The sequence below is a fragment of the Chionomys nivalis genome, chromosome 19 (assembly GCF_950005125.1).
Source record: "Chionomys nivalis chromosome 19, mChiNiv1.1, whole genome shotgun sequence".
NCBI lineage: Eukaryota > Metazoa > Chordata > Mammalia > Rodentia > Cricetidae > Chionomys > Chionomys nivalis.
The window spans coordinates 20,718,823-20,746,662 of NC_080104.1; the positions used below are offsets into that span (position 1 = coordinate 20,718,823).

The following is a 27,840-nucleotide window of genomic DNA, read 5'->3' on the forward strand; positions in this document are numbered from 1 at the left end:
GTAAAACAGGTTGAAGGGCATGAGATCAAAATAAATGTAATGCGTGACTTATGGAGAGTTTGTGTGTGGTCCCAGCAGTGATCAGGACAAAGAATCCTTTTCTCACCTTCAGGGGAGAGAAGAATGAGATCTGCTGTTGAAAAATAAAAAAAGCTATAAGCACCCATTAGAACTTGCCCAATTTCCTTGTCCTTCACACAATATATTAAGTTTTTTAGCCTTAAATGAGATTATACTTTATCTCTGAATTTCTCTAATTCTTCCCCTTCTCATGTCCTTAGTGAGAAGACTTAGTGAGGTCATGCAGCAGAATGGTTCCCAAGGTGATGCCAGCTACACTGGCAATATTAAGGATATATGGTTTTTACGAAGACTTCAGCACTTATTTCGCCTTTATTTCGTCATCTAATCTGACCAATCAAAAAGGGGAGGCACAGCTCTTTTATCCTTAGACTGAGGCTTCGGGATGATAGCTCCTTTGCTGTTGAAAGTCATCACTGGAAGCCAGGAGGCAAGCAGACAGTCCATGACCGCAGTGTAGCAGTCTCTGCCATGACTTAACCGTAACAGAGGAGCCCACAGTGTGAATTATAGTGTCAGGGATTTCAACTCAGCTGTTCTGGCTAACGAAGAAAATTGGGTCAAGGTACTTGACCTCCATGTGTCTCATTTCCTTCTGCATGCAAAGTTACAGTTAATAATACTACCATCCCCAAGCACACGAATTCTAAATACATTAATTATTACTTAGCATTTGGATTGTGTATTGGTAGTTTTGGAATATTCCACAGAATCTGGATTTGTGGTTGCTTAAGCACTTCTGAGAGCAAGAAAATGTTGAGTGCTATAAAGGTAGAATATTAAATGGTAATAACATTTATTTGGCTCCAAATACACCTACTCTATTGGTATATATTTCAGAGTCAATGTATATTCATAGCTATTGATACATTGTATGTTTAATCACACCCATCATTGATATAAACAGAGGGTTAAGATGGGCACAGTAGAAATGTTATTTATATTGTATACAATCAAAATTACTGCTCAGATGTTCAGAAAACAGGTCACAGGGGCATGAAATACTTCATGCTGCACATCAACCACCTGAAGGTTTTACTGTCAGGATCTTGGTCTAGATGGGTTTTGACTGTATGTTACTCTTTCAAAATGTCTTTCCTATTTGTTAAATGTTTTGTTTGAAAACTGTTGCTATAATGACTAAATTTTTAATGATTAATTGCAGCAACAAATATTCGGCCAGAATCTGAGGGTTAACTATAGGGTTTAGGGAGAAGGGGGAAGTATGATCAATATTATTAGATATACATTGATAAATCAAGAGGTAGGCTATATTTTAGCAAGAGTGAAAAGTGATGATAATATACTTTATATATCTGAAATCTAGAGACAAGAAAGTCTTCACTGCTGAAATAATGTTTGTAGGAACAGATGTATTATTAACCTTAATTTAAGCATTCAATAATGTATACATGCAAGCAGAATATTGCATGGTACCCAAAATATATATACAATGTTTATGCCTTTATATATTAGTTAAGATTATAGAATGTTATTTATATATTTACTGTAATTTGACAGTCCAAATTTACACTGAGCAAAAAGAAGTAACTCTGAAAATATAATCTACTTTACATCAAATACATCAAATACACATGTAACAATTCAAATATATTGTTTACTTGGTTTCAATAAAAACAGAAAATTCCACAAATAAAGCATGATTTCTGCTTTACTAATACTTTATGCATAAGTAATCATCAATTATTTTATGTTAGTAGCCTATGTTTTACCACAATGTTACCAGGGACTCCGGCTCGTTCTTAGAGTTTAACAGAACATGAGAATTCAGCTACTCCATTTACAACTAGCTAAATGTGCAAATGAAAAGAAAAGCTAGAAAATGTCATGTGACTTAGCCCGTGTACCACAACAACCACGTTTTCATGATTTCAGTTTACAAAAAAGACCTAGTCATCTTTATCACTCTTATGCTGTTCATCTTTTCATGGATCAAAATTAAAAATAGTTAAAACTTGAATTTTTCCTGGATTTCAGGAATAATACTTAATTTGGACTTATGATTGCTCAGAAATATAAAATCCTGTAACCACATGGCAGAGATCAAGTTATTTAAAAGCCATAAAAACACATCCAAATATAAAGTACATGATTATTTTATTGTTGAATTGAAGCAAAAGCTTTAATTAGAAGACTGGAGCTATCTCTAAACAAACTTGCAATTTTGAAATTCCATTGAAATATTATTCTTATTTATAATACTTTTAGTGTTCTCATTTTTAGTGTATAATTGAAACAGGAAATAATTATTTATTTGGAGAATACTTCATTTTTATTTTTAAATTATAATTGATTCAATTTCATGATGTTATGAGTAAGAAAATATTTTCTGAGGACATCACCAAATTATTATATGTGTGTGTAATAAAAATAATAAAATGTTACATATAGTATACAAAAGAATTGCCAAACATGTTATATTATTTAATAATATTTGTTAGAAATTTGACATAATATAGCATGTTTTGGTATGGGATAAAATGTAACATAAATCTACCAGTGGGTGTCTTCATTATATAGAATAGTGGTGTAAGAATGAATCTCTGTGTGTTCAGGATGCTTATGTTGTATATAGCTTTTGATGACTAATGCTATTTGAAAGTGGAATGCCTACCTTTACCATCTTACTTTTTCATCAATTTGGGAAGAAATAATAAATTCAAGCAAGATTAGTGATAAACATATACATGCATGAGACTAAGATATGTTCACATTCTTGTATGGCTCTGATTTCATGTGGGGAGTATAGCCACTGCATACACTAAGGTTTCAGTGTCTGGCACATCTTATTACCTTGTTGATACACACAGCAAAGTAAGTAGAGACTAAACAACAGCACACTTCATTGGTGAGTAGTTGTATACTAGCTGCCTGTGCACAGCAGCTGATGTGTGTTGTGTGAATAAAACGACAAGATTTTTGCTGACTCCATCAAATATCCATAGTCAATAGAGAAAGTTCATTTTAAGTCAAAATGAATCACTTGATACGATAGGTCAGGTCATTTTGCAGGGAAGTAAAAATTGTTGGGGAGGAAGAGGAAGAAAATATAGTTATTTGTAAAACAGGTGAGAGCTGCTGAAGCTGAAAAACTCAACTGACACCATTTGACTAAATTTCAAGAAAATAGTGATTTTTTTCAAATATTTTCAGTTCTTTCAAAGAGTAAGTATAGGTTCCGGTACATTCAAAGTACCAGATATACCAATGTGAAACTATTCCAATACAAATCTTGGAACTACTAACTTAATAAAACCTCTAGGAAATCTTTACAGTTTTAAAGCCAGAAATGTTCCCTAAGGGTCAAAACAAGTTTTTTTTTTTTAATTTTCATTTTAAATATCTTACAAGATGCACAATTACTTTTAGACCACGTTAAATCCGAGTGTATGGTATCACCTGAAAAGGCATGAAGCATGCCTCTTGTTGACACTACATTATGTAGACATTGTTCATTTAAAAGCTACTTGCACATATGTCCACACATATCTATGCCCATATTTGTGCTGTGGGGAGAAAAGGGAGCAAAGAAGTGTTCTTTGACCCTGATGAAACATCTAGGGCCAACTGTATATGTCATTATTAAGAGTACTTCCGGCTACCAATGCGAAAGGTAAACTAATGCCCATGTCCAATAATTCATTTTACTTAAGTTGAATGTTATACTCATTTTATTTAGACATTTTTAGGATACTCTAAATGATTAAGTAACACTCATGAGAGGTGGTTTGTGCTTATTAAGCTTCGTCAAGAGGTTGTCACAAATGCTTACAACTCTGTCCTTAGTTAAGAGTATTTACTCTCTCATTTTCACAGATGCATATTATCTTTTGTAGCTGAATTAAGTTTACTCTAAAATATTTTCATTTTCCATAGCAATGAATAATAATTGAATTATTTTAAATCCATTTATCATAGTTAAATATAGGGAGTATTTGTGAATATATCATTACAGAGAAGCAAAAGCCAAGCTCAAATTTTGTAAAGTTCATTCCCAAACATCTATCTTGCACCTACACATACAGAAATTAGGTAATCATATCACGAATTCATATATTGTTAATTGGAAGTCATGAGATCTTGTGTATGCTAAGATCTGAATTGTTACTTTATTTATTTGGCTTAATAAATGTTACTTATTAAGTGTACTTAATAAAAGTACACTTATACTCATTATAATCGGAGTAAGGATCAGTTACTTAAAAATCACCGGTTTTTGTTTTTTGTTTTTTTGCATATATTCAAAGACTTTTGTTCTAAGTTGAAATTGTCAACTACTTCATGGCCATTGCTTTCGCTGTCATAATCATTGACCTGACTTCATCCATCAGAACACAGTGTGGGTAGAGAATTTATCGAATTTACTTTTTATTATTTTAAATGACCTTGCTTACACGTAGACGGAAAGTTTTATTAATTCTAGATCCCTAAATTCAATTCTAGAAATCTAAAAGTAGCACAGGGATTAGTTTTAAGTTCTAAATATGTAAATCCAAACCATAGTAAGATCTCTTGAGTAAATTGGGAGCATGGGGAACTTCAGGGAGGGTTGAAAAGGAGGGGAGAGGCAAGGAAGGGAGCAGAGAAAAATGTAGAGCTCAATAAAAATCAATGAAACAAAAGGGTAGATGTTTTAGAATTTAACACGTGAAAATAAAATGGAACTTTTATAATGCCAGTTTACGTTATTTCTCATCCTTGTTTAATTATACAAATTTATCTTACATAATTTAGATATTCTATATACCAAATTGTGGAGACATATACAGAATACAAATTGTGCACATATACAGAAAATAAACATTACCACTATGATAAGTCTACAATTACTTGGACATACAGATATAATTAATGCAAAAACTATCTCAGCTGTTTTGCTGCATTTCAGAATGCTTCTGTCTAATCAATACTAAGCATATGTCTGCTGAATTTCAACTGAAATGTCTCACACACCCCAACACTTCTGTGACCATTTGTAGGAAAACTCTAAAAGATTGAAATAATAGGCATGCATATTCTCGCGAAACATGAGAATGTCAAACTGAGAACAGTGACGATGGGTGAAACCTACTGTGACATTTTCACAGATCAGCATGGAGTGGATTCGATACGGAGAGGCTTTGTTTTGAAAATGTTTCTAGCTGACTGACCCTAGCTCTTGAGAACACTTTAAATACAATACAAAAAGTACAAGAACCAGATGTCCTTCTTTATACCATGCTTGAAATACACCCAAATCTTACGATTTCTTCTCAGCAAGTATACATGGTAATAAAGCAAACTAGCTGAGATTAGAGGCAATATGACCACGAGTATGTTCTGTGGCATAGTTTTAATATATTCAGATGCACACAAAATTCCTTACATATCCCTGTGTAGACCTAAATGATCCATAAAAATTAAAAATCCTAAAATGAAGACATATCAAAACAGATCTCTCTTCACTGGACCCTGATGGTATTTCAAATTCCATATTCTATGCCTTCCTTGTTCCCATCAATATTGTGAGGCCCTCTCTCAGACTTGTGTGCAGTCACTGGAGGAATCACATATCTGATTCTGGCTCTTGAATGAAATAATGTCATTGCCAATATCCCGCCCCTTTTCCTTCCTTCTGTAGCTTCTGAGTCGCTAATGCCACTTGTTTGTGAGGATGTGACTAGTACCTGTCATTCTCCGGAGATGCATGCTGGATTTGAATCCTGGGGCTAGGAGGTCGCCTCCTATCTAGGGAGGGGGACCATCTACCCCTGCTTGCCCAGTAAACAAGACAGGAAAAAACAGGACATTTAGTAACTCTTAAAATAAAATAATATACGGAACAACAGGACTGGAATAATGCCATCAGAAGTCAAAATGTTCATTCTTTTTTCTATAATTTAATATTAGATAAACTTAGATAAGTTATAATAGTATGAAAATGTGAAATATGAAACCTTACAAGTGGGTTGACAAAATATTTTGGAACCTTTGGAACATGGTCATTACATTTTTCATTTTCAGAAATGTGTCTATGTATCTATATATCTATACAAATAGCGTGAATGTGGAGAAATTTGAAAACATGAATATTTAAGGACTTCACGTTTGTCTAAGTTGAATGAGTCACGCACGGTAACTGACATCAGCCCTTGAAATTAATAGTGGCAAGATGAAGTATGCAAATTTAATTCAAAGGTACAAGTTATGTGTAAGATAAAATATAAATCCTACTTAGTGTAGAAACTATGAGATAAAAAAAATTCATAAAAGAGCTACTGATAGTATCTTCCACAAGTTTCTTGTAGAAAACTATGGGATCAGTTACCAACAAATTAAAGTGAAAAATAAAGATAAAAAGAAATGGGACATTAAAAGTTTTGCTAATATGTATTTACAAGTGTATCTTACATTTCATTAAACACTTCCTTTTATTTCAGCATTTATAATAGCATTTTCATGAGCAATTACTTGAACAAAAACTTCTTTACTATTAAATCATTTCAAGATTCAGATTGTGTATATCCACAATCATTTAAAATATCTAGTTGAATGGTTAAAGGAAATAAAGCAACTGAGCAGGTCAGGCTTAGACATTTCATATACTAAGTCTGATATCAATATTATAGCAGAATATGTCTCTGGATATTGACTTTCTCATATGCATTAAAAGACTAACTTGAAAGATTTTATAACTATGGAAAGGAAATTAAGGTAGCAGATGAATTAGAAAAAAATATTCATTCCTGCACCTAACTTACATTTATTGATTTATTTGACAATCTGAATACAAGAAGCAAATCTATCAGTGTGACTGGGACATCTGAGGTCCGCAGACACTGATGACTGTTAGCCTCCCAGATGGCTTTCTTTCATTAGACTTGGAGAAACTCAGCATTATTCAATTTTTCTTTGCAGACATAAAATAACAGGTTATAAACTGAAGAAAAATCGATTTGCCATTTCCTCTATTGTTTGGAGAATGATTATTATATTTATAATACTTTGAGCCAATTTTAATTAATCAATTGGTAGTTCATAAAACTGGTCAATTTATTCTGATATATTTGGTAAACCTGTTTCACAATTTACAATTTTTGTCAATTCCAGAAAAAACTCCAGGCTGTTTATTTTGGGTGGGAAGTGGGGGTCCGGTCTCTGCTCAATAAATCCTTTGATATTTTAATTCGCACTGAAATCACTGGAAACTGGGATTGGGTTGATATAAAATGTTAAGTGAGTTGCACAAACTCTCTTTGCTTTGTATGCTGAGGAAATTGTCTGTCCGCATTCAGCATATGTAACTTTCAAAGCAAGTGGAACTTCAGGGCATCCCTGTTGCTTGGAATTTCCAAGTAATGGAACTTTACCCTTTCAGAGGTATAAGGATTACATTTATAGATACCAAGTGTGCCAGGCAGAGTGCTGGCATGTAGTTATTTATTTATTTTTGCTTCCTTGTTTTAAGGGAAATGTTTGAAATTTAGTACAGTTCTGTAAGAAAAAAAGTCACAGCATGTTACCGAAGTATTCATATTTTAAACTCTAAAGCTTAACTCCTTGTTCATGATTCAAATAGAAGCCTGTTGAAAGCTTTAGTACCAGAGTTGTTCAGTAACCACAGTGTGGAGTGGCATCACTTTCTCTAGGTAGGAAGAAAGTTGGATTGTCATACCCAACTTACAGTCCCTATAAAAACCTTTACAATGCATATAAAAGAGACAACACATTAAATCACATATATTTACTGACTTATAAACTCTATGCCACTGAAGTTTTTGAAAGTGAAGATTCCTGGTTTCTAATGCTGTTAAATAGTCTTCAGAAGATTTAATATAGAATTAATCAGCAGCATCAGACCCTGGACCTTGTGGCCACATGCATTCAAGTTCCACTTGCGGTTCTTCTCCACTTATTTTATATTGATCCAGTTTCTTCAACTGTCAAATGAGCCTATAACTATTCTTTTATTCGGAGTATGCACCACAAGGAGTATATAAACGCATGTCAGGAAGTTCTTGGTCTAAAGACCCTGGCACTCAGTGAGGCAGCAAAAAAAAAAAAAAATGCCAGTATATATTCTAGCACAAAGCAGCTTAAAATAAGAGTTCAAAGGCAGGAGGGGTCCAGGCGTTGCAGTATTTTACTGTGCACTGTGTGTAGGCACGGTCTCAGCAGGACCAGCCTGTGTGTTTTTAAATATGTTCTTTCCAACTTAGTAGCTTTGTTTCATAGATCAACTAAAGTCAGCTATTTTAAGAAGCATGAACACTATCTATACCTAGAGTATATCTACATATCCAAATTTGTATTCAAGCATCTGGTGACGACTGGAAACACAAAAATAGAGTTAACAGCTTATTCGGATGCCGTAATTTTTAACTTGACAGGATTATGAGTGACCATGCTTCTGAAGGCGGAATTCCAGTCCCTATGTTTATTTACACATAAAAGTAAAGGGAAAAAAATGAAGAAAAATAAAATAACCATGACACATGCCGTGAAAAGCTGTGATGGAGAAAGCTGTACATTTAGAACGAGCAATTGTGAATGCAACTTTCAAGAGGCAACTTCAAACGAGACAGCATAACACACGTCCTTCTTAGTTCTCAGAGTCCTTCTGAATATGCTGATAGGTATAATTATCACAAACGTCCTTCCCCAGCTACCGTTGCTGAAAACGGAAAAAGCAGGATCAATTAAGATCCACATTTTAACCCCCAAATACATATTATTTTTCGATGTAACATATTTAAAAGTTTTAAATAGACTAGTCCATTTTTGTCTTTTGTAATTTTTCAGGAAAACAATTAAGATCTATTTCGGCATGCCTCTCCTATTCTCATGTTTTAAGAAACTAATCTCAACTTCTAGTTTCATATCACAAGCTACTAAGTATGGAAATTTTAGATTTCAAATATCAAATTGAAGTAAATATGCCTCTTCTTGGTTTCATTTTTTTGGATAGCCTATTTAAATTAGCTTCACGTTTTGGAAATTACAGTATCTTTTACAAGGTACTCTAAACTCACCAAAGTAAGAACATCTATGTGCTGAACAAATATTTTATATAACTGTTGTGGATACAAAAAGCCAGGATTCCTATTTTCTAACAGTCTATAACAGCTTTCAGAAGACATAACATGAAATTATTAAGCAGTAGGAGATCTTAAACTTTGTGGTCAAGTACACTCTCCAGGTATGGCTCCTTCTCCAGTTATATCTTTATAGATCTAGGAGTCAGTAAGTACAAAAGATTCTGGGCTTAATGATTAGATTACAAACAATGAGTGCCTTATGTATGTAGGGAGTGATGCATACATAAGAGGACTTCATAACAAGATACAAAGAAATTGGACTTAATAAACTTCTACAAGAATAAAATTATTGTTAAGGTATTTATCTCTAGCAGTAGTACAAGGAGTAATTGTGTGTAACTTACTGTATATTTAGCACATCTACTTGTATGCATACAATTTTCCATGAATGCATATTTTTAAGCAGAGCATTACAAAATATCTTAATTAACTATAAAAAGGATACAGATATACATATTATTCATACCATAAATAACACACATGAAAACCATTTCTGAGATATTAAAATAAAAACCAAAGCCAAGTGAATTAATTGATTAATCAAACATGTGTTTTCATTGTAATTTTTTATTATTCATAACTTCTATACTGACTTTTCTAATCTTGATTTAAGTTAAATTGCATTTTTAAATTAATACATATATTTTCAATACTAAATACATTTTCTGATGATTTATAAGAGTCATGTCAATTTATAGTGCTTGACATTTTGGCAGTAATTTCCTTTCCCTTGGATTTCATTCAAGTAATTCCTACCTTCCAAATTATAGGGTCAGCTACCAGTGACTTTGTCATTTTTGAATGCGTCTTTTTTAACCAGGCTGGCTGCAAACAGCAAACATGCCCGCAAACAGACCTTCATAGCCGCCATTAGTTATGGGACCTCATCTTCTAAGGGAAGCATCCCATGATTCTATGAATTGGTGAATTTCTGACTTCTCTACCAGCTAACAACCCTATGGCCACAGACTGCAAACTTCCTCATTGTATTATTGTAAGAGTTTAGATCACACCCATTCCTACCTCCTTGGATCTAATTCTCAACTGGACCCACATTTAGGGATGAAAGAATAGAGAGTGTTAAGACCTCAAATTACACAGAAATTGAAGAGAATAATGCTATTAGCGTATTTAAAAAATACAAATATCATGTGCTCTCTGACCCAAGTCTTATAACATCACAGAAGCAGAGTTTCTAGATAAAGATAGCAGTGGATTAATTAAAATAGGAATACAGGTTTAGAGTTTGTTGTGGGGTTTTGTTGTTGTTGTTGTTTTGTTTCTTTTTCTCTTTCTTCCTTTCTTTCTCTCTCCCTTCCTTTATTTCTTTTGAGATTGGATCTTACTATGTAGGCATGGCTGGCCTGGCACTCACTTTGTAGACTAGATGGGCCTAAAATTCACAAAGATTTACCTGCCTCCACCTCCCAAGTGCTGTAATTATTGCATACATCACCATATCTGGACAGATTTAGTTTTCCAAGAAAAATACATGTGGACCCAGAAAATGGTAAGCAGCTATGACCAGAAACAAAAATTAATTAGTGTGTGTTGGGGGAGGGGAGAAGTAACTGAAGAAGTCTTAGAAAAAAAATTAAGTCTTTTTTTTTTATTTAAAAGTTTTTTTTTTTTCAATTTACATACCAACCATAGTGGTCTTAGAAAAACGTATAAAGAATAAAATAATTGTTAAACTGACAAAAAAAGCAAAAGTTTATTTCAATCTGAATGGGAGAGTTGCGAGATAAAACATTACAATACACATTACGATTAAGCCAGACTAGGGAGTTAATGGGCTTGGAAAGGACTGGGAGCGAAACTGGAGAGGCATTCAGTTCAGGGAAAGAGTGTACACTGGTGAAACCAGTAGCATCTCCTGGCTCTCTGAATCAAGGGCTGAAGAAATACTTACAAATTAAGAAGTTAGTTATAAGCCCTTGTTTACTATTATTTTTGTTTGTTTGTTTGTTTGTGGTCTTTAACTAGCTGTGAAGCCTAGGTTGGTTTCAAATTCATTCCCCACCAACTCCATCCAATCAAGTTATGGAATGACAAGCCTGAACCACTTCACCTAGCTAGCTGTGTTATCACATGTATCAAATGGGAAGAACACATAGAACTCAAAGATGAAATAATGAAGGTTAGCTAAACATTTTAATATACTGAGTGTCCAGATATCATTTAAAAGTTTGGGATCATTTCTTAGGAGAGAAACCGTGTCTTGTCAAACCACAAGGCAGCATGTCTTTAAAAGTAGCAGAGTGGAATCTTTGAAATAAATAAAATTCAAGGGAAAGTATGAGTAGAAAAACGGGGAGAGACATGGTGGGAATTTTCCATTAATCAATATAGGAGGCAAAGAAGCTTGCAGAAGGGTCTGTGTCTACCCGCCATTTATGAGGAGCTGTTTAGGGAGCACAGGTTCAACTGACTGGATAACACAAGGAGGATGAGTTTTAAGAGCCAGGGCGACAGCATAGTCCATGCAGGGCCTCTGACACAGAGATTACCAGGGGGAGGCTTTAAAAATGCAGGTAGCAAGTAGAAAACACTTTCACGAGCTTGAAGTAAGGTAGTGATTGTGAAGTCAGGTCATAGGTAATCCTCATCCTCCAGAAAAAGTAAGCACCCTTCCATTTCTCCCAGCACCAGTGTCTATGAGTATATAAGACCCTTGTTTAAATCTGGTAAAGAAAAAGTTAAGAGCCATCAGGGTAACTTCCTTCTAATCAGGGAAACAAGAAAACTGGCTTTTATCTGACAAGGTGCAAGGAAGAAGCTTCTAGTCAGGCAGGACTCTCTTCCCAAACAGCACTCCTATATACAGGACTCTTGGGACTCAAAATGCCCATGGCTTGGGCTAAAATACCAAGTGAGAGAGAGAGCACACAGATTTTTCCTTCAAAAGCTTAGTAAATTCTGCTGTTAGATATTGGGTTTGTTTGACAATTGCACCCTCATGTTAATTAATATCAATCATAATTTGTTTTAAAATTAGGGAGGGTGCTTAAAGAAATGGTAGTTATTATAATAAACTGCAAAATGAGTCAGAATATTAACTTTTAAAAGTTAAAACTGTATATGAAAAGACTGTGGAAAAAATAGTACTATCTTGAGAAAATGAAATTAAAATTTAAGAACATATTTGGCATTTCGCTGTATCTGTATGTGATGTGTGTGTAATTACCACTTTTCACATGGGTGCGCCCACTTCAGAATGACCCATGGATGTATATACAAGGGTCCTGTCTTTAAAACAACTTTCACCTACAGCCTTTTACATGTATGCTTTCCTTGACAAACAACAACAACAAATCCTTACTTATTTTCTTAGCAGCCAAGTGACCTCATTAAATTGAGAAGCAGTGCTGAACTACACTCTCTAGATGGTTTAACGGAAATTTACTTCTTACTCAACATACAGGAGTATAGGTTTTTAATCTCCTATTTTTTTTTGTCTTATACTAAAGAGGGGTATGGTACTTGGATTTCAAAACAACCTGTGTAATAATTATGATTAGCCTTCTTGTATACAGACTGACCAACTTCAACGGTGTTATTTGAGAGATTTAAATTTAAATTAATGGAAACACTGATTTGTGAACTCTTTGGCTACAGTATCTCAAGGGCACATATGTGAGATTTACGCTGTTCAATAAAGCAGCCAGAAGAATCTGACAAGTCCAAATTATGGTGTGATATAAATGAAATATTCATGATTTACCACACAAAGAAGAATACACACTGTCTCCCTCACAGCTATTACCGACATGCCATAATGCTATCTAATGCTAGGCTAGGCTTTATTTTGACTTTTTAAAGTATGGCTACAGAGATTTTAAAAATTCACACACATGGCTTCAACTGTCTTTTTATCAAGAAGCATTCATCTATATCTTAAAAATTACAAGGGACTGTTACAGTCCAAAAATTTCACTAACCTGATAATTCTACACCTGTTTTAACATTTATCATAAATAAAAGAACAAATATTAAAATGCAACATATTAGAATTACCTAATAGTATCATTGTAATTATTTTGAGGGTAGGATAATACAAAACAAAATAGAAAGTAGGACTAACCACGGTTTTTGAACAGTCTACAGCTATTTGCACTAAATATAAGCTAAATATGCCTTTTTCTCCCCAACTTGTTTTTGGTCATGGTGTTTTGTGACCATAGAAACCATAATTATGTGATTTCATTTTTTCTATTTTAAATTTTATGCCTATTAATAGTGCAAAGAAGATTTGTAGTATAATCTTCTGAAGATCTACTGTTTAATCCCAGGAAATAAACATCTCATACATAGACTACAAAGATTAGTAATAAGAAAGTTTAAACAATGCCTAACCACAGCTATGTTAGTCCAACCAAGTGCTTTTCTTCAGAGATTGCAGAAGTCCTTTATAAATTCTCTGTGCATAACATCTCACTTAACAAGGACAGTTACTATAACCAAGACCATCAGTTACAACTAAGTTTGCAGGAATATAAAGTTTCCTAATAAGGAAACAATTGTTTCACTCACATTTGGAAGACACTATGATACACTATTACTGACTGCATCTAGATCAAAATTAGTACTTGTTCATCAATCATACAAAAGCTTTAACAAAAATGATCTATGTGTATACATGTTATTGTATTGTATTTACTTTTGAAAGATTTCAGGAAATCTGAAATTTTTGTACAAAATAAAATTTAACATAACTTATCTAAAAGGTAGGTTAATTTAAAAGGGCTAAATATAAGGGTTTTTTTTTTTTTATGTTTGTCAAGACAGGGTTTCTCTGTAGCTTTGGAGCCTGTCCTAGAACTAGCTCTTGTAGACCAGGCTGACCTCGAACTCAAGGAGATCCTCCTGCATCTGCTTCCCAAGTGCTGGGAATAAATGCGTGTGCCACCACCGCCCAGTAAGAAAAGGTTTATATCAAAGGAATTTTTATTTTGACTTTATGAAAAATTATTATGAGATATATAAATATTATTTATTGCCACTACTAATGGGGAAACAATATTCAGCCCTTCCAATAACTCACTATCCTATGGCTTTATCAGCATACCGAAGGCTCCTTGAATCACAGAAACACAAAACCGAACAGAAACAAAAGAGAAGCAGCAGCCAGAAGCATTTACAAGTTACATCAAACCATTTGCAGCAACATTCATAGAAATATGCATATGTGTGTTTTGCACATGTCCACATACACATATCCCTACACAGATGCGTACTGAGGGAGGAAAATGTAGACAGCAAGAAAGTTGGCATGAGTGGATAAGTCTGTGAGACTCACATGAGACAAAACACAGTGGTTAAAAAAAAGTCACTGTACAAATGATAAGAAATTCAGAAAGTCTTTATTTTATACCTTTCTCGTTCTGGTGAATGCAAACTAGTGTCTGGTCTCAAGCAGTTGGTACTAGCACTCTTAGCCCTGCCAAGGGAGGGCTGCAGCTCGCTAGTGCCAGTGCATTACATCCAGGGGGAGAAGAGAAAGACAAAGGAAAGAAAGGAAGACCACGTTAGAGAGGAAAGCATAAAATAATGTTCTCATTACACAGAATGTCGAATCACTGCGATTCAGTTCATAAGGGTGTGAGAGAGCCACGGGATGACAGTGTAAACTTTTGTTTAGAAAGTAAACAAATATTATGCTTAAATTGCGTTGCATAATTTTAAAAAAGAAAAGAATCTCAGACTGAAGTATGACACTAAATCACACCTACTTATGAAAAAAAAAAACAAATTGGATACAGGAAGCATTTAAAACAAAATGCCTAAAACTTTATTACCAAGGACAGATGCCACACCAAAACAAAATGAAGGACATCGTAGGAGAAATAACTGTACAGCTGTACTAGTTTGGTTCACAGGCACTAGACAAGGGGAGTGAGAGTCTTCACTCCCCGATGCTCTGACCTAACAAACAGCTCATCAGTAAATGTCAGCACTCTTGAATTACAGCAATCAGGCTGAAGGGGAATGGCCTGTCTAGTCACTGATCTGGTCCACGTGTGTGCAGGCAGGTCTGTGCTTCACAAATCAAAGTCACACAAATAAAAGGAAACAAAAATTAATCACCACAATTGCAACCAACAAGGAAATGGTAAGTAAGCAGAATTCTGCCTTCTGAATTGTGTTTCACTTAGATAGTTGTTTTAGAATATATGTTTATAATTAAATCAGGATTAGATAGTCTTAATGAGAGACAGCTTCCTGGACAATTAACTCACAGCCTAAGGTAAACGACACATGAGGACGTCACTTCTCCGTTTCCATTGGCTGGGGTTGGGGGTTAGTTCAAGCAAAGCACGTTGAGTGGCTCTTACCTGCTGATGCAACGAAAGTTGTTCTGTAACAAAGGCATCTTGGGTGGTAAAGATTTAGAGTGCCTAACAAAACGTCTGGAACATGGCAACACAAACATGCAAGAAAACAAACCAAAAATATGAAATAAATTTAACTACAGCATTAAGGAAGTAGGAGGCCTGACAAAAGCTAGGTCAAAGGGGTTCTGCTAGTTTCCATAGAGAAGTCACAATAGTTATTTCAAGGAAGGATCAGAATTAATACGAAGTGACATGTTATTTCATGTTACTTTAAGTTATGATTTAATCATCTTATTTGGGAAAATATCTGATAGGTTCTATGAACTACAAACCAATGGTAAAGCCTTTCTAATCCCTGGTCGAATATATACTGCCTATGTGAAACAGAACAGCTCAGTGTTGAAACTACAAACACACTAATAGATGTCAATCCAAAGTTAAAATAAGACTAAAGGAAACTGCGATTGAAAAGCAAAGATTTAACCAGGAAACACTGATGCAGGGAATTAATGCCAATTAATGCACTAATTGGTATTAAGTGGCAGAAACAAGGCCCAAATTTGCCCAAGCACAAAACCTGTCAGCCAGCTGCACTATTCTATAAGGGGCAAGGTAAATCCAGTTAATTAATAGTTTTTTATTGATAATCTAATAATATTAACTACAAAACTGCACCATCCATTTTAGTTAATACTAAAGCATAACAAATGGAGGGAAGATGTATTTACCAAAGTCCCTAAATTTTAACAGTCTCCCAGTATAACCATGTTGGCACTAATGGGCATATCAGAGGAAATTTTTTGAAGCCTCAATTTAACGACGTTTTAAGAGTATTTTTTACAATCATACTAGGGAAAGCAATATTGAAATGTTCAACCCCCTTAAAACTCTATTCTTGCCATCTCCTGCCCGTGGGAAAGACACTTTAATGACAGTTTTCTATAAAAATTTTCAAAGGACTTGCTTATTTATTTTCATGAACTTGGTAATAGGGATCTACATGAAGTCAGAAGCTAAAAGGAAAATAACATAAAATTTGATGTATAAACATCTTGGCTTTGCAACATACTGATTGAAATCTAGAAAATGCAGGTCAAGACTTTAAGTTGATTTTTACATAAACAAAATGGAAGAAATATAATCAGTGAGGCAGGGTGCTGTACGAAATAAATGGATAACATTTATGAAGGATCTAGGGCATGCTAAGCCAGGTACAGCATTTCCGGCACACTATGGCACCTGAGAACTTTTACGTTAACAATGTGATTTATGATAGTTTGTTATAAATTGATTAATATGAGATAGGTTTTTTAATACTTAAGTTTTTGAAAATATGCACAATGATTTTAATTTACATTTTCAGTCTCGTCTTAGCTCAAAAATTATTGTTAGTACAATACTTCAGAGAATTGTTAGATTCTGTGAAATAAGATTTCAGTAAATTTAGTATGTTTTATTTTGAAAGTGTTATTTAACAATTTGGCCATAGAAAGATATTCTTAATAAATTTCTAAAATTTATATAAAATAAAACTATATGGTATATCCATACAAAAATGAGCTTATGTTTGCATATATATTTATACAAATATATGAAATAATTTTAAAATGCATGAGTACAAAAACAGGAGATAATTAAATACACATGCATGTACATATATTTGAACTCAGATTTTCTCTGCCTTTTGAAATTTAGTAATAAGTATTAAGGGGTAGAAGGAAGGGAAATTTTTGAAAACTCTAGAATAAAAAAAGTAAGCATAACAATACAGCTGCTATAAAAAATGCAGCCAGCAGTTTTACTGGGACCAACACTACCATTATAAAAATGAGAGGCAGAGAAGTCAGCTGTAACTGCTTCTTCTCATCTCTACATTTCTAACATTTCTACATCTGTGGAGGTATCAATGTGCTTGATCAGTCTCATATTGACATTTATTAATTTTCATATATTTATGAAGATGACTGACTACCTACATCAAGACCTCTAAAATCATTAGTTAATCCTATCCTTTAAACAGTAAAGATACATGGAATTTCGAATAATTTGTGAAACATTTGTATTAAACATGAGATTATATTAAATGATGCAACTAGAGGCATGACATTTTTTAAAGCCCTGATACTTCACTTTGATATGTACAAGATAAAAAAATGAAGAGACACCATTTTATTTAGATGACTGGTGTGCATCCAGGCACAAATTAGATCCATAAATAGAAAGTATGTACGAATCTTTTCTCCTTTCTTAGGAAAGGAAATAGATGACAATAGAAGAAAATGTACAGAACTTGTAAATAATTCATTGCTATTTAGAAACATTTGCTGGGATGTGCAGCTAACAAGCCTGAGGAGTTTAGCATAATAAATGATTTGAGGTAATTTTAAAACCTTTATGATTTTCTATTTTAACATCAGTTGATACATAGAATTAACATTTCCACACTTATCATGTGGCCCTACAAAATAAACTCAATAATAATTAGCAGCAGGATAATTTTAGATGAGTACCTTTCAAATAATTCTTGCTAGCCCAGTCATGATCACATATTCAATCAGAACCATGTGTCCTGCAGGAATACAATGAATCCTAGAATTCTCTCTGCATTGCAGGTGACGCCTTTGTACTTCTTTCCTTTGGGTTTTTCACACTTGGGAGAATAGGTGCTCTTTTCACTCATCTGCTTCTCAACATTCATTTGACTACAATGATTAGTTAGCTAGACTCTACTAGTAATCCTTAGAGAGTTATTTTTATCAGATTTGAAATTCAAGATACAAGCCTAACATACTGCATCATGCTTTAAGCAAAGGAGTATACCGTCCTCTCTCTCCTCTAAGTAACTTTAAAAGGTATTACATGTACGTATGCATGTCCTCATGAGGAAGTGTGTTTTTTCAGCATTTCTGAACTAGTAGGAGCAGGGGCATTATGGAACCTGAAGTCAAGCCATTAAAAACGAACTGAAAACATTTAAATAAAAACAGACAGAAAAAGAGAACATAAAGGATAGCAAGTTCCAAAAGGAAACGTTTGAAAAGCTAAAGCAACAAAACAACAATCATGAACACAGTAAACCTGCCACGCACGGGAGATCAGAGCTTTTGTGACTAGACAGGTATTTAAGTCCGCGTGTGAAGAGGCGGAGCTCACAATGGGCATTTGAGATCAGAACTGGAGAAACTGGTTCCTCATTTTTTTTTTTATGGGTGTGAAAATATTTCCAACGAGGCTCACCAGTCTTGAATTTTTTTTAATATACTGATGTCGAAGTGGTCTGCTTTGATAAAATGTTTTTGAAATCTTTGCCTAACCTCCATATGAAATAATATCACTTTTGAATGGTTGAGGAATTCTACGTGTAGGAATAATACTGCCAAGGGAGAGACGGTATAGCAGAATGGGAAGCGAATCAGCACACACAGTCAGCATCACCAAATCCTTGTATTTACCTGGTCGTGTGAAGGCATTCAGCACTTCGTCCTCGTTTTGCTCTGGGCAGCATGAGAAGCTCACTGCACAGACAGGATGGGTGGTGGGTGAGACAGATAAATCATGAGGCATTAAATGACATGGGTTGTGCCAATGGTATGCCAATGAAAACATGAAAAAGGGGAGAAACCAGATCGTCTGCACTAGCGTACTTGCTTGAGAGGTTAAACAAAAAAATAAACATGACAGCATTAAAAAATTCAAACAATAGAGTAACAAACATTATGGCTGACGTCCTAATGGCTGCTGACTAACTACTCAGTGGTTCAACACAATTTTATGAAGCAATAAAAAGGTTAGAAAAACAGCCTTTCCCCCCCAAAAAGTATAGGAACACATTTCCCAATACAGTTATTTCAGTAACTAAAATGCATAAGTTTGACCTTTCAGATATTAATGGAAAATAATTGGTTTTATTTCTTTTTTAGAAACTTAGCAACATGATCATTTCCTAGTCATTAGTAGCCACTCAGAATGTGTATCAATTATGTTTTTTCTTAACTAGGGTTTTTATTCTGTAATCAAATTGTTTTAAATGTGTCGGTTTCCTCAGCCATGCCCATTGCTGATTGTAATCCCACTACTATTCAGCGGAACCCAGAATCGATTCGACTATGCAGGACCCACTCACTCATTCAACTGAGCAGTAAGAAATCCTATTCCTTAGAGCAATTCTGTCCCCCAGTCTCCAATGTGATTCACACTTGAAGGTCACAGCAGCATTTCCCATAGGAACTTAAGATGCTCTGCTTGGGTTTTGTGTCCTTGAGTCCTTCACATCCTTCATTCAACACCACTCTCCTTGCTCTAGCCCTCCCTGTACTTTCCTCCACTTCAAAACACCAGAAGAGAACATTCAACAAGGTGAGTTTCATTCCACTTTAACTCCAATCCTGCACTACCCCTAGGCTAATCCAGCACATCCATGTGGTTACTTTGATGAGAATGTCTGTGGGCATGAAGAAAAATACGTTTATTATATAGATTCCAACTAACAATTTCCACACGATATTTGTTCATATATAAGTGGAGAACTAATAATGTGCACATCCATATAATAATCTATCTGCATATTTAGTATTTCACAGAGACCTATGAGAAGACACGTGATAAGAAAGTGGTATATAACAAAACATTATTGACGTTTTCAGAGTCTGCAGTGAAAACAACCTTTAAGATGACCTTTATCAAAAACACTTTAATTAGATAAACAATGTAACTTTTATAGTTACAAATATACAACAATCCAAATGTGACCCATGGAGAAAAGTTATTCAAAATTGTTCACGTAGCCATTCTTCCAAAATTTAGGTCAAAATCCAAGTCAATGAAACGTCACAACTAGATAAGCATGGCTAAAAATTATGAATATTAGTATAACCTTGACTTTGAGATTTGCATATGTTTAAGAATATCAAAACTGTTGGAGAGTTCAGTTTTGAATGATGTGACTCAACTCTTTCATATATCATCCTGCAATATTTGTATATATTAAAACAGAACATAGAAAGATTACAGTATTGTGATTATACTTTAGAAAAAGTACCTGTCTTGTTCCGATGAATACTGACTTTCCAAATGTCTGGATTTGTGATCGACTGGACTTCGGGAGGCATCATGGTGTCTGGTTGGAGAACGTGACCTTCGTGTTGGATGAATTTCATCTAAGCTCCTAAAATATTCCACAAAAAATTCACGTGACAAAGTATTTTCCCAAACTATCAAAAGACTAAAGGGGAAAAAGGGGACTGTAACTGGCTAACAAATGACCTGCTTTAAAGATGCTAACATAACACCGAAGCCAATTTTACTCAACGAACTAAGAGAACAGACTCTCAGTTTTGCCTGTGTTGCATTTTTCCAAACTGGTTTTATATCTGTATAAAAGGCCCATGATTTTATCTGTATAATTACTGCTTCAGAAGTATGTTCAGAATCAAATGAAATAGAAAATACACACAAACAGAGAGAGAGAGAGAAAGAGAGAGAGAGACGTCTTCCAGCACCTAAACCTCTTCAAAGAGATAATACTGTATATCTTTACAATATATTCTCCTTTCAGAAAACTGCTGTTGTTCATTTTTTCTTTCAGTATTAAACTTCTTGAACCCATGTGGGATAAGCTAGGTCTCTGCTAACAAACAGCAAAATTCCTTAACTTGATTGGCTAAACCATCATTTCATTGCAGTTACTGATCTAGAGTAAAATCCACTGGAATATAAGAAAAGAAAGAGCTGTCGAGAATGTTAACCTGCTCCCAACCTACCTCTGTAATGGCACATTTGGTAAACGTGAACGCGGCCTTCCCTGATCATCGCCGCGATGAGGAGACACCGAACGTGAACGGTGATGAGTGGTTCTTTGCTGCTCTGGCACTGTTAATGTTGTGGCTTTACTCTCTCTAGCACTAGATCTATAACCCACTGACAAAAGTATATGGAAAAAAAGACTTGTTAGGACTTTGTATGGCATAAATTAACATGGAATGATGAAATTATATCAAAGCAGCCACCAACCTTCTAATGTTAAACGCCATGCAATCAGTATTATTAGTCTTACTGCCCAAAGCTTTGCGTCTACATACACAAAGTGTAAGCTAAGACATGCAGAAGAACACGTTACAGTTAGGCTCAAAGCTACCATGAAGATACTAAACAGTAACATGACAGTCTATGCCTCAGACATTATGATGAATTGGGGCACAATTTTAATTTAAAAAAAAAAAACGAATGAGTTAGTGACTTTTCAGCAACATAAACCAAGCAGCGAGAGAACTAGAATCAATACACAAGCCAATGATTAGATCTGGTGTTTCTTCAAATTTAATTAATTTTAGTTCTTCTTTCTTTTCTTCTATGTATGGTACATATTTTTGTGTGCATCTGCGCCTGTTTATGTGTGTATGTGTGTGTATGTTTGTGCAGCTGTCCATGTATGAGTATATGTGGGCATGGAAAGGCCAGAGGTCATCATGAAATATCTTCTGTTACTGTGATTCACCTTATTGAGAAAAAGCATCTCACTGACCCTGGAGACCATCTATTCTGTTTGGCTGCCTGGCCAGTGAGCTCCAGGGATCCTCCTCCTGTCTGCACTGCCTCAGTGTTATGTTCACAAGCGCATGCCACCATGACATTCTGGGCTTGTGTTGCAAACTTTATGGACTCAGTCATCCCTCCAACTCCTGGATTGTTCTAAAGGATCAACCACTTAGTCGTATTACAAATGTAGTCATCACAAAAACATTCTAACCATTTTAATTGGATATAAAACATCCCACACTCATTTTAATGAACAAAGAAGAGCAGTTGCTCTTTACTATGACAAACACTGGTTGTGACATTTGCAGCCAATAAAAACAAATTTCAGAGGAATATAGTGTATGAGCGGAGACCCTGATGGCAATGAAACACAGACTGTTAGACTTTGAAGTCATCAAACTTATCTAGGATATCTAAAACTAGCCCTTTGTTGTGTTCATGAACCATCGTTAAATAAACACAGTTAACCCCACTGCACAGAAACACCAATTGTGATGTATTTGGGATAAAAAATATCTGTGTCATTTCTGGTTTGATTCAGACTGAAAAGTCTGAAATCCATGAAAACAGCTCACAATTAAAAAGTGGTATATTTTTTATGCTTTTATGATGGCCATTAATTTTCATTAGTGCAAAGAAAATAGAGAACAATGTGCGGTGAAAAGACATGATACTTTAATTTATGACTGCATAATAATTATATGAATCATCAACATTTTAAAGTATGACTTTATATTTAAAGCTACTATATCTATATATCCACTTATATTAAAGTTTACCTATATTAATAATTATTTATAATTTAATTTTACTTATAGTATAGTCATATTAGTTATATAAAATAATATATAGATTACTAGTCATATCTTGCTTAATTTATTTTTTTGATTACTTGGTTTTAAATTATTGGCTGCACACAGACTGAAGTAATGAGTTAAATAAAAGAGGCAGTTAACTTGCATCTTAATTTTTTCATTTTTTCAGTTATAATTTAGAAATTTTATTGTTATTTCCTCAACTTATTAAGATGCTCCCAAAGTGGAGGATGCCAGTCTTCAAATAACAGCATTTTGCATATGGGTTTCATTCTTCGTAAGCAGCTGGAACTCCTTAGTTTACAAAACCATAGGATTAACTGCTGTAAGGCTGTGATTGTAGTAGCTATTAAGTACATGACGGATGAGGAAGTATGAGACTTGGTTGCTGTAGAACATTGTGAATGAAGCTCTCAAGCTTCCTCAGGCCATCTACAATCAGCAGCTTCCTTCTGTCTCCACACAGGATGTCAGAAATGCAAGAGCAAGTTCACAGTCACCCAGAAGTACCAGCAGCACATTGTGCTCATTAACTTAATCCCCTCACTTCACGCTCACTTATTTTCATTTTATCAATGCTTCATCTTTCTTCTACTTAAAACTATTATGTGTATTGATTCATAATATCCATATCATTACTAAATTATATTTGTTCCATGTATCTTTAAATGGTCCCTGTATCCTTATATTGGATCAAAGAAGTAGATGTCCGGAATTTTTCGGAAATTGACGATTCTGTTCACTAGTTAATAAAATGAGATCTGAAACATAAACTGTTACTTATTGGTTATATAAATTCTTATCTCTTGGGCTGTGGTCATTTAATTTACAATGCTAAATACTGTGAAACACAATTTGAAGCATCAGATTTCTATAATAAGGATTCTATGTGTTCCCAAACACTAGCACAACTATAATACATTTGAGTAATGGACAGAGGTATATTTATAATTCAGTGTTGTATTCATGGTGTTCAAGTCATAATCTCACAAGTAGTGAGTTCATCACCCATGCTGACTTCTCAGGAGCCAGTGTATGATGTACACGTTTATCTCAGAGAAAGGAAAAGGAGCCCACCACTTGAATAAATGTTTTTAGCTGGCTATTCGTTCATACTCTATTGCCTCATTTTAAAACGTGAGAAAGGTGAGTATAACATGGGAAACACCCATAGTAGCAAATTGTATTTACATAAGTTTGTAATAACTTTAAGGCTGATCAACCCCAATAAATACTTGATTACTTTCTTACCAGCAATCCTCTCGTTCATATAAATTTAAAGGTGTCAATAGATTTAAAATTATAATCATTTTAGCAACTCGATTTCATTCGATTTTACGATTTTCTATTCTGTGAAATAGTGTTTTGGGAATGTGCACAATTATTATGATCTTTTAAAAATAAAATCTGAAAATAGAAAATGTTACTATTATACAAAACTATTCATTCATCATCTAGTCTAAGTCATAGAACTGTTTAATTTAACAATATTTTCTTTTCCACATAAGTACCTTCTTTGAAAGATAGATAGCAAATATGTGATTTTAGAAAATTCTCTGTATTTAATCATATCTTGAATGAAGTTCTATGCACCTTTCCAAAAGCACCAACTCTCTCCCTAGTGCTGATTCTATCAATTTTATTAAGACCTCCCTCCTTGAACTAAGTGCACCCCGAGGCAGACATTGCATAAACAAAGGGCACACATTCCGGTACTGTCCTAACCAACTACCATTCATTCCTATATGCTGCAATTTCTCTTTCCATTCTCAGTGGAACCACCTGCTCCCCCTTAGTAAACAGAGGGAATAGAACAGGCTAATGCAAAGAACGTGAGTGTGCCTTGATTTTAAGTGCTTTTCTGACAACTCAGAGGGGCAAACGTGAATCTACACTTTCACATTTCACGAAAATTTTGCTAACTTATACAAAGACAAGAAGACAAACACTTCAAAGGAATGGTGACTCTTTCTAGCGCATTGTCTTACTTCAAAACATACACACACACACACACACACACACATATGTATAAGTAGTAAGCACACCACAAAAGCAATTAAAGCTACAGCCATGCCACATGCAATTTTAAACCCTGCCATGCACCTTTCTCAGTATATTCCATGGAAGGCTATGGTATTTTGAGAAATGGGGGAAGGAAAATCATAGAAATACAATATAAAACACAGGAGAATGGAATTGGATGTAATAAAATTAACAATATCCTTTCATAATGAAATCCACATTTCCACAATGCTCAGAGTATTGTGAAATAGTGGTTTCTGTTTATCCTATGTAGGCATACTTTTACGGGAGAACCTGACTGTGTCAATTAAGTAGAGTGTGATTTCGGAGATGCTCGTCCATTTTAAACATTGTTAACAATTTGAAACTCAAGTCACCATGGAATAACAAAATACTGATGTTTCTGCACTAAAGACCTCCAGCTCAGCATCCGGAAGGAGCCTGGAAGTGGGCAGCGGAATGAAGCGGACAGAGGGAAGCAGAGCCATGCTCTTCACCACGCACCTGGAGGCACTACTCCAATACCATCATCAACCTCATAATCTGAGATGTCACTATCACTGATTCGCTGAGATCCTGTACAACAGGAAGGCAAACAGAGACCTCTGTGTCTACTCGGTTTACAACATGCAAAGGACATAGTTGAACAAGAATAATTCAAAGTAAACACTGGTCTGGTTTGTCGAGAAACATGTTTGCTTTAAAAAAAAAAAACAATAGCTTTTAGAATTTTCTCCATATGAAATTCACTGAAGGGCTCTTATGGAATATAATTTGATTCATGTCCTTCTTTATTTTAAACGCTACACTGACAGTGCATACAATAATGAAGTGCATACACTTTGCCCTGTAGGGAGAAGAGTGAGGCTGAGGGCATAGCCTCAAAGACCTACCTTGTCAGCCATCTGGCACACCTCAGGATGCTTCAAAAGCATCAAGCCCATTGTTAAAACATATGTTTGTTAGCCATGCTACTGGTGAATATTAATTTTGAGGAAATTATTGGTCAGGGAACTATTGACATATTATATTGAACAAAAAGGCAAAAACCTGAGTCAAGGTGACCAAAACAATGCTTCTAAGTTTCATCTGTTGCAGCGATTATTTACATGATAACCCAAAAATATTATAGAGAAAATGAATCTTCCTAATTACCACATGCAGAGAAATAAACTTATAATAATATCATGGCCTAAATATATATCTTTCTTATCAATGAGATTGAAATACCCTAAACATGATAAAGCTGTTATGACTTTATATGTAGCCACCCACTGCTAAAAAGAGAGTCATTCCATCAGTCAGGCCCTCAATGTTTCAAACAATGTCCAAGGTGGTCCATGAGAGATTTTCATCTTTCATCTCTCACTTCTTTATATTTCATATTTTATTGTGACATGTAGAAAATAGCATAGCTAAATCTCTTTTATAGAGAGATGAGCAATTCTCCACTAGTTTGCTCTACAATACAACTTTTGCAAAGCTATCTTTTTGAGCATCTATCCCTAAGCAGAACCCAGAAACACCATCACTGTCTGCCAACTAACATGAGGTTCACCTACTTTGCAGCTTCTTGCTGGAGCTCTCTCCGTGGATATGCCGCCTTGGCAGAAACGGCGATGGGTGAGGCAGAGGTAGTGAGGATTCATCATGTGTCTGGAGTTTATACCAATGGGGCTCATCATCCAAAAGTGCCGTCTCCAGCTCTATGAGGATCTGAAAAGGCAGTTCTCAAATGAAACACAAGCCGCAAGGTCTCACGACTAATATATGTCAAAAGCCGCAGCATGCAGCTGACTTGACTCTAAACATCACCTCTCCAAGAAATTCACTCTCTTCCTCTTGGACTCTTGGCTGATCCCACACAGTAATTTCCAACATTCGCTCCCGGAAATCTCTACGATGTACATGCGAGTAGACAAATGTTTGGTTCCATTTTGGTTCAAGAATTTTCTTTACGGTTTTGGTCCTCCTTTTACTTTTGTCGCTGAGAAATAAAGATGTTTCCAAAATGAGCAAGTGAAACCAAGGACGTGGTGCTCTCTCGTGCAGTCGTGTGTCATTTCAATCAGGATTCCCACGCTTCTTCTTTTTCTTTCTCTGTACTAAGCTTATTCTTTGATAACCTCATTCACATAGGTATGGCATTCGGCTTACTATCTGCCTCCACCCACTTACCTCATCCCATTCCCTGTAAACCTTCCCACCCAACTCCCTACATGTCCTTTTCTGAGATTTGTGACTTTTTGTTTTAGAACCCCCTGAGTTTAACCAGAGCTGCCTCTGTACCCACTGGCCTGTGCTCCCACAGAGCAGAAAACTGAAGGGTTAACTTCGCCAATCTGAAATCTTTCTGTAGCAAATAGATTATTTATGAGGAATAGAGTCCTTGTGCGCCAATCCATACCTGACTGATGAATGATCTCCCTCCATGTGTATGTGTGTGTGTGCTATATATGTATATGTGTGTTTTGCGTGTTGTGTATATGTGTGTGTTGTGTGTAAGCATGTGTCGTATGTGTGTTGTATATGTATGTGCGTCTGTGTGCTCTGTAAATGCATGTGTGTGGTGTGTGTGGTACGTGAGTGGTGTGTGTGTGGTATGTGTATCTGTCCTGTGTGCATGTGTGTATGTTTGTGTGTGTCCGGTGCAAGCAAACTCAGACTCTTTGAGTTCATGATTAAAAATGTTCCATCTCACCAAGAATTTGGAGTCTTATAATATATATGTGTATATCTTTTGCATTATTTGCATTGCTTTATTCTACAATGTTCCACAAGCCTTAGAGGGGATTGTAAGACTGTGCTATAATGGCTGAACAACCGAGTTGTCATTTATTATTGGTGTCTTGAGATGAGGTTCAAACCCAGAGTGTCATCAAGTGAGAGAAGTGCTCTGCCATTGAACTATACTTCTAGCACACCTTTTTTCCAATGTTTATTTTATAACATCAA

At 35.0% G+C, this 27,840-nt stretch overlaps 1 protein-coding gene across 31 annotated transcripts in view; it reads right to left on the reverse strand.

Moving 5' to 3' along the window:
• Window positions 1-27,840, reverse strand: part of Rims1 (regulating synaptic membrane exocytosis 1) — a 454,154-nt gene that overhangs the window by 107,728 nt on the left and 318,586 nt on the right. For 13 of the 31 annotated variants that reach the window (XM_057794819.1, XM_057794818.1, XM_057794793.1 and 10 more), the window contains 7 exons: window positions 26,701-26,872; window positions 26,448-26,601; window positions 25,390-25,461; window positions 21,274-21,430; window positions 20,553-20,678; window positions 18,967-19,029; window positions 14,554-14,643 (listed from right to left, as the gene is read on the reverse strand). In XM_057794819.1, coding sequence (XP_057650802.1) covers window positions 14,554-14,643; window positions 18,967-19,029; window positions 20,553-20,678; window positions 21,274-21,430; window positions 25,390-25,461; window positions 26,448-26,601; window positions 26,701-26,872 — 834 coding nt within the window. Of the gene's footprint in view, window positions 1-5,768; window positions 5,856-14,553; window positions 14,644-18,966; window positions 19,030-20,552; window positions 20,679-21,273; window positions 21,431-25,389; window positions 25,462-26,447; window positions 26,602-26,700; window positions 26,873-27,840 lie in introns of all 31 variants that reach the window. The other 18 variants (XM_057794794.1, XM_057794792.1, XM_057794788.1 and 15 more) reach the window with 3 other exon arrangements.